The 11,200-nt window shown below is 41.4% G+C and overlaps 1 protein-coding gene across 2 annotated transcripts; it reads left to right on the top strand.

Moving 5' to 3' along the window:
• Position 1: 1 nt before the first annotated feature.
• abhd5a (abhydrolase domain containing 5, lysophosphatidic acid acyltransferase a) lies at positions 2 to 6,985 on the top strand. 2 transcript variants are annotated; one of them, XM_083678298.1, is made up of 8 exons: positions 21 to 53; positions 2,215 to 2,295; positions 2,883 to 2,968; positions 3,176 to 3,548; positions 4,134 to 4,288; positions 4,725 to 4,836; positions 4,984 to 5,170; positions 5,396 to 6,985. In XM_083678298.1, the coding sequence occupies exons 1-8, from the start codon at positions 22 to 24 to the stop codon at positions 5,483 to 5,485; spliced, it is 1,116 nt and encodes a 371-aa protein (XP_083534424.1). In that variant the 5' UTR covers position 21; the 3' UTR covers positions 5,486 to 6,985. The 2 variants fall into 2 exon arrangements, with proteins under 2 accessions (XP_083534425.1, XP_083534424.1); XM_083678299.1 differs by lacking the exon at positions 2,215 to 2,295 and having other exon boundaries at positions 2 to 53.
• The last annotated feature ends 4,215 nt before the right edge of the window (positions 6,986 to 11,200 follow it).

Raw genomic sequence — 11,200 nt, 5'->3', positions numbered from 1 at the left:
TGATACTGATGGTGAAGAAGAATGGCTGAGCAAACAGTGACCGCAGAGACAGGGTAAGTTGTGAAATTGATACTTTATAAACAAACCGAGTACCATTCTGTACCTTCTCAAAAAGTTGATCATGATAATGCAATACGTCCACCTTATCCTACCTAGCATTTAGCTCCCAGCATGACGTTGTTGAATTGCTCGTTCTTGATTGCTTCCCGTCCACAACATAGTCACCTGCAAGTATAACAACAGTAGCCCTCCAAGCATCCTCCAATGCAAGTCATATTGACAGATAGAGTCGGAGACTTTGTCATTAATGGAAATAATAATTACCCCGCCAAGACACCCCTTGTAATAAAAATCCTTATTTCACTCTCTCTTATGGTTCGTCGGGTGGTTGTCCTCTGACGGGCATCAAGCTTGCCAAATGTTGCATTGCAAAGTAATTAAATAGAGAAAAGCTAAGGGCTTTTTAGTATACCCCTCGTTTAGTATACCCCTCATAAAGTGCCTTTATGTATGTATTGCAAGGCACATTTGGCGAGCTTGATGCGCGAGAAAGGAGACAACCACCCGACGAACCATTAGAGTCATTTTATTTCGATTATTCTATACATGACAATGTCTCAGACTCTGTCTGTTCATAGGACTTGTATAGAGGAGGATGCTCTCCGGCTACTGCTACAGTGACTTTTCAGTCACCTGTGCTACAATAACTTTTCAGTTGACACTGCACTAACAACATGTCAGCAATGATTAATGTGGCACTTGGGTCAATCCATGTCAAATCAATAAGCCATGACACCCCCATCTCAGATGTTTATGAAATGGTTTCTGTAGTTCCTTTTAAAAGGACCCACATGAGGACCGAAATGTAAAATTAATATCAAGAGCATATCAATGTGGGTGTCAAATGAAAGCTAAGAGTCTATATTTTGGGGAAATTAAGTTAGAAATACATTTTTCAGCCATCTAGCAAAGGCTTTGACTTGAGGTCAAACATATAAACATCTAAGAAAACATCTACCAGAAAAAAATCTTTAAAGGTGTTTAGAAAAACATGAAACCTCATGAATGTTCAAGTATAGGCCCCGGCCAACTAATATCAACACGTATATTTCGTTTTTAGGAAGTGGTTTGCTTCTGTAACCAAAATCCCACATAAGTGTAGATATTTTCAAATTTCTCTGCTCATGAGGAGCGAGGGTAACTAGAAAAAGAAATTCCAGAAGAAACATTGCAGGCTTGCAAAGTCTTATTTTGGTAGTAGAAAAAAGTTTAAAGATGGTTTGGACGAAAGATAGATAGATATATTTGCTGGGTAATTGAAAGAAAGTAAGAGAGTCTTATTTTAGTAGAGGATACAGTTAAAGATGGTTTGATTGGTGGGTTGGATGGATGGATGAATGGTTGGTTGGTTGGATGGATGAATTGCTTGTCAACCATAGATAACTGATATTCCATACTGGCCTATAAATTATTCTAAAGGAAGGGTTTGGAGGGTTCATGGGTGACGTTTTACCATTGTTTTGGATTCCTCATATCTTAATCATTATCAAGTAGGATTTTGGTCCAAATCTGATTTAGGCTTTGAATTTTGATATTTTGATATGAATCCCACAAAATGAATATGGCCAATCTGGGTACAATTATCTTATTTAATGATGCAGGAATACTTGTCTTATCTATTTTTGACTATAAAAACAATTTCAGATCAATTTGAGATGGTGGGTGTCGAAATCCTCTTTTGTCCGTTGATTTGACATGGAATGACACGTGTCTCTTCATTATTGAATTATCTCGCCGTTAGAATACAATATGACAGTGTATGTAAGCAAGCCATGTTGAGAGTATCTGGTTTTTATCTCATAACTCATTTGGGAGGTTGTAATGTCGTCACCCTGAAGCTGATAGGCGAACAGTTACAGTATTTATGCAAAGTCCTCTCACTTGAAATCTTAGCATTACATTTCACTTTGCCAGATAGTCAAAATGTTGAGGAAACCCATGAAATGTGTGCTTTGAAATATGAATGTTAATCCTAACACTACTGTAATTGCATTTCAAATGAAAACATGGCATTAAGGGAAATCATTTTGCCTTGTCTCATTTCACAACAAGCATGATAGGCTACTGCATTAATTCCCTAAATGTTCCCTTTTCTACCCTTTTTCTTTTCTTTTTATTGTTGTTGTTTTGTTTTTAATCTGTTTTTGGCTTCAGACTGGCTCAGAGAATACTGATGTTTCTTGGTATACATAGTCTATTCAACAATTTGTTGAGGTTCCAGGATACAACTTTGAGGTAACCTACCAGCTTGATTGTCCAACTAACTATAATTTACCATGTTTATGCTGCTCTTGCTAATTTGCTCCATGTTTAACACTCAGCTGCTTGGTCCCAGTGCATGAAGCAAGACTTCATTATTCCCATTAAAGAGAGTTGTTTTTCTTCACCCTTATGTTGTCTTAAACAACTTGGAAATGTTTGGCAAACCGAAATGTTTGGCAAACAGGCCTAGATTGAAAAGAAGTGGAAATGGAATCACAGAGGTACCATGCCCTAACAGGGTAGGCTAACAGTGCTATAACAAAAAATAAATAAAATAGCTTACATCAATCCTCTGGAGCCTTTTTATGAGACTCATCAACTTGTCCTGGGTTCTCACTTGTTTCTGTGTTTTTAATTAGTAGGCCGTTTTTAAATTAAGGCCAACTTCATTTTAGGAATGATTTTTCTAAATCTGTTCCATTTAGCCTAGGCCTAGTTAAACAAAAAGTATACTCTTCTACACAAATGTGCCCCCTGAAACACTGCCTGTTTTTTTACTGACATGTTTCTGTACCGCATAAAATCCCTGCATTTGTTTGATGAGAGCTGTTTGTCTGAAGGTCCTGGTGGATCACCAGCTGGCTACCCTCCTGGTGTCCCACCTCCCAGAAACAGCTGAAGACTGCAGATGACAAGATGCTGCAATGTAGGCCTTAGTATCCTTTACTGTTGAGCAGTAGCCTATTTCTAGCCATAACCAGAAAGCAGGTAGCATAGATGAATTAGTTCCATGTGCGGACCCTAAAACATTTTATAACTCTGATGAATTAGGCCGTATTACTTTACTTTTTTTGCATTACTTTACATACAATTAAGCTCTCTCACATTTCAACCCTCTTGTGTCTATTTCCAGGTGTAACAGGCAAGCTCGCCAAGCAGTATGTCCAGATATCCAGTGGTAACATGCTATGGACGCTGGTTGTAAATGGGAGTGTAGAGGATAAGACCCCAATGGTGCTGCTGCATGGCTTCGGGGGAGGTGTGGGCCTGTGGGCCATGAACCTGGACGCCCTGTCCCAGCAGAGACCCGTTTACGCCTTCGACCTGCTGGGCTTCGGCCAGAGCAGCCGACCCCACTTCAGCACTGACGCCCACGAGGCTGAGACCCAGTTTGTAGAGTCCATAGAACAGTGGAGGGCCAAAATGGGCCTGGAGGCCATGATCATGCTGGGCCATAACCTTGGAGGTTATTTAGCAGCTGCATATTCACTGAAATACCCAACAAGGCAAGTATCTTATGGTTTCTGCTATGTTTAGTACAATCTTAGGGTTTCCAAAAATATGTTTTGTTTTAGGCTAACTGGTCTTTGTTACTATTCACCTTTCAATGCTGACTGGACTGTATACAGTAATACACCTCAGACATTACAGCATATGCATGCAGGTGCTAACCTCTGATAAGAACAATGTCCTTAAAAGTCCCCCCACTGTGCTCAACAGTATCTCAACAGAATCATCCTCTCTCACTGTGTTGCTAAACTAAGATTTCACCAGGATCCTAACTCCCCTCAGCCATTTAATAAATGTCCCTTCTACCCTATCACACTCTTAGATCAGAAGTCCTTACAGCAGCCACTTCCTGTCCTCTTATTGTTATCTGGGTGTCCCAAATGGCTCTGAATTACGTGCACAATGCTCTTGATCTGCGGGTCTTTTATGTCCTCATTAATGTCTTGGCTGATCTACTGATAGACTTATGCATCCTGCTCCAATGGGTTAGAAATAATTGAGTCAGAAAGTGGCCACGCTATTGGGTTCAAGGCTTTTAGATGTTCATTCAGTTACATGGTCTTCTCTTTTCTGTTCTGTAGGGTGAAGCACTTGGTGCTGGTTGAGCCGTGGGGTTTACCCGAGCTTCCAGACACAGCAGACCAGGACAGGCCTGTCCCAGTGTGGATCAAAGCCCTGGGGGCCATACTGAGCCCCTTAAACCCACTGGCTGGGCTCCGATTGGTCGGACCACTGGGTAAGGCATGCTGCCTGTCTGACTGTATGCACTGCTTCATAGTTGTGCTCAATTCCATCCAAATTCCTGTCAGGAATTGAATAGTATTCCTTTGGAGAAATCCCATGTCCGATTCAACACTAATGGCGGATGTGCATAATGATGACATGACATTCATCACTTACCATTGCTGCCATTAGTCCACACAGGTACCACAATGCAATGCAGTCATTTTGTCAGTGTTTTTTTTTTTACTTTGGGAAAAAGTCAGACGTGGAGCAGGAGCAAAAAAATGTTTACATACCGTAGACTACTTAGGCTGAAACGATAAAGGGAGAAACGAAGAGCAACTAATGTTGGCTGTGGTCGTAGCGCTCAATGATTTCAAACTGTAGCAACAGCATATTTATGCACATCCGCAATTGAACTGGCCTCAAACCTTCCTTTTTGCCTCAAGGTCCCACACTTGTGCAGACCCTAAGACCGGACTTTAAGAAGAAATTCTCCTCATTATTCAATGACAACACTGTCTCAGATTACGTCTACCACCTGAACGTCCAAACACCTAGGTCATTCTCCATCCCTTTCTATCAATATGACTTTTGAGTTCAAAGCAGCTGCTTCTTGAGAATTATTTTGTGAATATTGAATTTTCATACTATGTACTTATAATACTTGTGGAATCCACTCTCATGATAATGTCTGTTCTATTGTAGTGGGGAGACAGCCTTCAAAAACATGACCATTTCATATGGGTGGGCCAAGAGGCCCATGCTGCAGAGAATTGGCCTGATTCACCGTGACATCCCCATTACTGTGATATATGGGTCACGCTCTAGCATCGACTGGAACTCTGGCAATGCAATCAAAGAAATGAGGCCAAACTCACATGTGGAGATCATCGTAAGTTCTCTGCTCAACGTTTCAAAGATGCTTTCTGTGTTTGTTTTTTCTAGTAATGCTTGGAATAATGTGTTGGCGTGTTTAGTAAAAACTACTCTTGATAAGATAAATCTTCTACAGTGTTGAGAATCTTTACCCCCAACCAACTTAACCCCTGTTCTCAGAACACATGTGCTGTCATCTCATATTCCTCCCCATCTTTGCACCCCCACCCCTGTTTCACAGGCTATCCGAGGGGCAGGCCACTATGTGTATGCTGACCAGCCTGAGGACTTCAACCACAGAGTGCTTCAGGCCTGCAACAAGGTGGGCTGAGGATGGCACAGGGCTCTCTTAACTGCAGCAAGCGTCACTTTATTTCCATCATGCCCATAACTTGTCCTCTTCATGAGCACATCTATAGAAACACAGAGGAGAAGACTGGGCATATAACACAATGGTGCCTTCATTTGATATCACACTATCATCCTCATTTTGGTCCAGAGTAGTACCACACCATCACAGGAAGTGCGTACCAACATAGAACACAATGTTCAAAGTTGAAAGATGATTAAACTGGATAGCTTAGTAATGCTCTGTTGTAAACATATCTGCAACTACTGATAAAAGAGAATGGCTATATTTTACTGATGGATTTTGCTCCTGAATTTTGGCCATTGTTTGTAGTGCATTATGTGGGTGCCAGCTTTAAATAAAGCACAATGAATTGTTCAGTATTTATATCTGAGTCCATTTAAAAAATATTTCATGGTCAATAATAATATTACCTCAAGCAATACCAAGAACATTATAGTGTATATGATTGTGTGCAGTATACAATTTAATTATTACTCATCCAAATACATTTTAGACCTCTAGTTGTTGCCACATAATTATGGTTATATGACCGTGTGTCAGCACAAAGAAGCAATTATGCGTCCTCTATTACACAATATTGATCTAAATACAGGTTGCTTTCTGGAGTACTTGTGTGCCATGATATTCACACTGAATCCCAAGTGTCCTTCAGTAATTTCAAGAACCAGGTGGCTGACCTGGGGCTATAGTTGATGTAGCTGTTGCTTTTTTTAGTCCTGTCTTTTTTCCCCTACACTGTATATTCCCTTTGGTGCCTTTTCATTGGTTGTTTCACTATTGGACTGCAATTATAACTAAACCTCAAGATGTTACTATTGTTCTCATTCCAGTGTGTTGCAGTCATATACAGTAGGCTCATGTGGTTATATTGGCTACTGTTATCTACGGTAGTGTTGAAATTATTCAGTTAATAAAAGTACCATTTGCGGGGAGATGGAGGACATGTTTTAGGTATTAAAGCATCTTTTAGAATTGAATTGTTCAAGATGTCTTCCTCATTCTTTTCAGCTGCCATTGTGGAAAATGTTCTGCCATACAGTAGTTTTCCATTAAGCTGGATCAGTGAAGCATACGTTACCATTTATTGGCAAAGTATTCACTCTCTTACCAGTATTGTTTTAATTTCTCTGTGCAACTATTCAGACCACTTTGACTAGAGAGACTGAATATCTGCATTCAGAAAATAGCAGTATTAGCATAGCTATCTACTTGTCGGCTAATTTCTTTTCAGACTACATTATTGAACCGCTGTGTTTACTGATTAGTTGGGTTGCTTAGCATTATAGACATTTCCCCCCGCATAACCAGTTCAACTTGTGCACTTTCTAAATCTCCTATATGTGCTGAACCCAAGGATAAGATTTGATTAACTTACAAACATGGATGCCTTTGTGACCTTTTATATCATTGTATATCACCGATCACTGAGTTTAAAAAAACAAAACAGTTGTTCTTCTTTCCCTAAAACTATTTGTAAAATATATGTAAATAATAAATATGTTTCATATATGATTTCAGTTGCTTTATCACTTGCGTTGTGTGAAGCTACAGTATTGCAGTCTGTATGACACCATCTGTTTTCTGAAAAACATTTTTCCATCTCTTCACCATGCTTTTGACATGTATGATGTCCGTTCAGTTAGCTTGGTGTATTGTCCTAGATTATTAACAGGATGTTACATTTCTATTACCACTGCTTTCAAATGAGCAGCTGATCTCAACTCATTTGACAAGATCCTTTGAGTAGAGATGAGCTTGCCTGTGAGGGATGTGTCAAAGTTCAGGTGGTGGAGCACAGGGACTCTATTGTACACCATTGATAATTAAAGTTGTACACATATGCATATGTCATATGGGTGTTAGTACAGTGAGCAAAATGATATGTATCAGTTGTTAGTTTAGTTGTTGTTGTTCTCTAATGTATAGCAAAGGTGAACAATTTCTCAGTATAGTGCCAAGCCCCCTTGACATTTCAGACCTGTCAACTGTCTGCAAGTATGAATAATGGTCCCTCTGATCAGTGTTCAGGATAGCTCTTGTAGTTTCAACTCATATCCACTAGAGAGCACTCACGCTCAGATTTGGAGGTGGAGGCTGGCGTACTCAAATGCAGTTAATCATCAAGGTCAATGTTACATCACCGTGACCCCTCCAATGACCACCTAGTGAAACCATAATGCAGGAAAAGTGGATTGGAGGAAGTTTATTTTATTGGCATTGAAATGCCCATATGTGGTTAGCACATATGGGCACACACACAGTAGAAACATATGGGCACACACACAGTAGAAACAGTTGCTATTGCTTTTAACTTGTCCATTGCAGTGAGGGTGTATGAGGACAAACGCAGAGAGAGGCTGCTCTGAGAGATGATAGTTACAGTAGGATGTGGGCGCAGAAATGTTACCGTCCACAGATCCGGACAAAGAGGCTTACAATGTTAACCGTGATATTGATCTCAATGACATCTGATCGTAGTATTCATCCTATCAGTCGCGGATCAATATGAAAATGTGCAACCTTCTATGGAGCCTATGGGTATTTGATCCTTCTATAGAGGAAAGGTATACCCTGCTCCAGTATGCCGCAGCCAGTTACAGTATGAACTGTATAGTCCTCCTGACACAAGGCCAGGGGAGGACCCTCCCAGAGCCGACAGGGCAGACAGGGCTCTGCTGGGTTGCTAGGAAACCAGCGCGGCGCCTATATTAGATCTAATTTATTAAATTCTGCCTCTCTCCCCCTCACTATCTCTCATTTGCCCTCTCTCTCTCTCTCTCTCTCTTTCACTGCTTCATTCTCTCTCATTCGCCCTATCTCTCTCTCTCTCTTTTTCGCTGCTTCATTCTCTCTCTCTGTCTCTCTGCCTGCTTGTTCTCCCTCTCCATTCTCAGACAAGTCTCCATAGGCTGACAGGGAGTGTAGACTAAGGCTCTGCAGCAGGTTTTTCGACTACTACCCCCATATCTCACACACCGTGCCATGAGTCCTACCCTTAGGCAAGACCTTCTACTGACTTATACCAAGCTTAGAGTATGTCTAGACGGGAGAATGCATCACCTGACTACCAAATCTGCACTACTAGCCGTATTACCTACATTATTGAAGGGACAAATACTTATAATAAATATAATAATACTAACTTTATATCAATCAACGATTTGTTTTTGGTTTTTTGTTCCAAAGACAATCGATAAGAAAGCATCCATTCACTGAGAAGCTTCGGATGGCTGTTGTTAAATGAGAGGGTGGTATTTTAGGCAAACTCTAAGTGCTGTATATACCCACATTCAACATGTACTGACAGCAATATGAGTGCTATGTCAGGATGACATATAGCATTACAGGAATGTGACAACATTCACCTTCATGTCTCTCAAAGCTCCATATGTCTTGTTGAGCTACTACTAAACACCAAAGAGAATAGCAAAGAGAAAATGTCAAAGGAATGCTAGATATGCGACATCTTAAAACATTCCTCTCTGATTCTCTTGTTCAAAATGGAGATCACGCAGCAGCACTCATCATAGGTCAGGATAGGTCAGAGCCAATGAAAGCCACGATGATAACAGTTTGAGCATAACACATTCATTTGACTCACAGGCTTTCAAAGCTCCCAGAGAGGCTAAGGATGTTATCTGGCCCTTTGAATAAGAATAAAAGGCAGCTGAGGACAGTCACTAACCATCGCATTCCACTGTTGAGAAAACTCTCGACTCCTGGGAAATGCAGTCTTTCTTGTGTCATCCAGGGAGTAGCCATGACCTCAACACAAGGAGCTCAGTATCACTGTCCTATATCTGTCATTTACTATGATGTCAACACTGACATTACAAACAGTGAAGTACCTAGATATAAGGCTTGTCTTTCAGGGCGCTCTCAGGTTCAGTTCAATTCCAATGGCAGACTGTCAATGTGCTTGTGAGGTTTCATTGAAGAACAAGGAGAGAGAGAGCCTTGAAAAAAGGGCAAATCTATGATTAAGGCGTAGATAAAGTCTGTGTGTGTGCTTAATTGCCATCTTGCATCTTGTTTCCTACTTCCAAGTCTCTTACTGTAGATATGTAAGAACACACAAAGACAGTGAATTTGCAAAATGTATCTCGAGGGAAAGAGAAAGAAAGACAGACAGACAGACACAGACAGAAAGAGAAGAGGAGTGAATACAGCTGAATAAGCTGGGGTTCATGAGAGGGAGGATGTGAGAGCACGGGGGTGGGGGGGGGGGGGCTATGTTGCGCTAGCTGAGTTTACAGTCAGGAGGAGAAAAGTGATGGGGGACGTCAAGGGAACATCACTGCTCAACTGAGCAACGCCTTTTCTCTCATTGTCATTCCCTGCTGCTGCTGCTGGACGGCCAGGTTCAGACGGAGCTGTCAACCTGATTAATGAATTAGTTCACCGGCCACACACCCACACTCCGCGTGTCTTAAGCTTTGACTTTGTGTCAGCTGCTTTCAGCTCACTTGAAAAAAACATTTCACTCAGGGCCACAAGTTGTGTGTTGCTTGACCGTAGTGAGGAAAAAAAGAAAAAAAAAGGTTCACTAGTGTTATCAATCCATTTCATGCTAAAGGAGATGGCTCCTTATTGAGTTCGAGATATTGTGTTGTGAGCAAATATATAGCTATATTATACCTCTAATGTAGGCATTGAAAAATAACCCACATCATTCAATCAATGCATTTAGCACTATTTGATTACAATACAATAAAGTATTTGCAATTCCACTGCAATGGCATTGTGAACAGCAGTCATACAGTAGTGAGACTGATAGGACCAGGAGCCTGTGTCTTTGTTGGGAAATGGAGATAAAAAAAGCTGTAGAAGGAAATAGAGCAGAGCCTACTGTTAGGGGACAAGGAACGTGACTGTTAACCATAGGGAGGCATGGAGAGGCATTCTATCAGTGGAAAAATACTGTTTCCATCCCTGCAGATGAGCCTCAGCCTCAGCCTTCCCACAATAGGAGACTCCCTGCACTTCCCACACGGATCACGACTCACAGCAGGCCTCAGCTCGAGTGACAGGCCACAGGGAGGGAGGGAGGGAGGGAGGGAGGGGGGGCGGGGGGGGGGGACGAGGAGGAGGAGAAAATAGAGAGGGAGAGAGAGAGAGAGAGAGAGAGCGAAATCAATCCGCCATGCAGAGCTCGTTGTGCCAGGTTCTCCGGAAGCTGCATGGAAATGTACAACTAAAAATATCCGCGACAGGAATGGACGTGGAGCGTCAAACAAAGAAAAGAAAAAAACATAAAAGACAATAATCCAGTAGGTGTGTGTGTGTGTCTGCATGGTGCCATCCCAGTGGCTGAGATTGTCTCTGAGATGGTTTATAAAGGGAACACTGGTCATGTGATAGCAGGGTGATATTGACACTTACAACACACAGGTCTTGGTGGTGACAGAGCTCAGCACAGTTGCTGACTCTCTGGAACTGCTCAGGTAAGGTAACAGTGCTACCGTCGTCATAGTGACAAGGAAAGCCCTTGATGAGAGCTGATGATGCTTGACAGCCAGACAAATAGGCCGCGATATCTGCAGAGGGAAACACAAAAAAGGGCAAATAGCTGTCGTTGAATTGAAACCCATATTGAATTGAATTGAAAGCTCATACCAGATAAAATTCTGGTATCAGATTCTCACTCCAATAATATCTCTAGACATCAGTTGC

This window comes from Argentina silus (assembly GCF_951799395.1).
Source record: "Argentina silus genome assembly, chromosome: 10".
NCBI lineage: Eukaryota > Metazoa > Chordata > Actinopteri > Argentiniformes > Argentinidae > Argentina > Argentina silus.
The sequence above is the reverse complement of the archived record's forward strand: the minus strand, read 5'-3'. Positions and strand labels throughout refer to the sequence as shown.

Bases quoted from the DNA above. Each gene is read 5' to 3' on its own strand.
- abhd5a (XM_083678298.1), top strand. From the start codon at position 22: ATGGCTGAGCAAACAGTGACCGCAGAGACAGG. The intron at 54-2,214 runs GTAAGTTGTGAA...TTTTGGCTTCAG, and splicing joins ACAGTGACCGCAGAGACAGG to ACTGGCTCAGAGAATACTGA. The intron at 2,969-3,175 runs GTAGGCCTTAGT...GTCTATTTCCAG, and splicing joins AGATGACAAGATGCTGCAAT to GTGTAACAGGCAAGCTCGCC.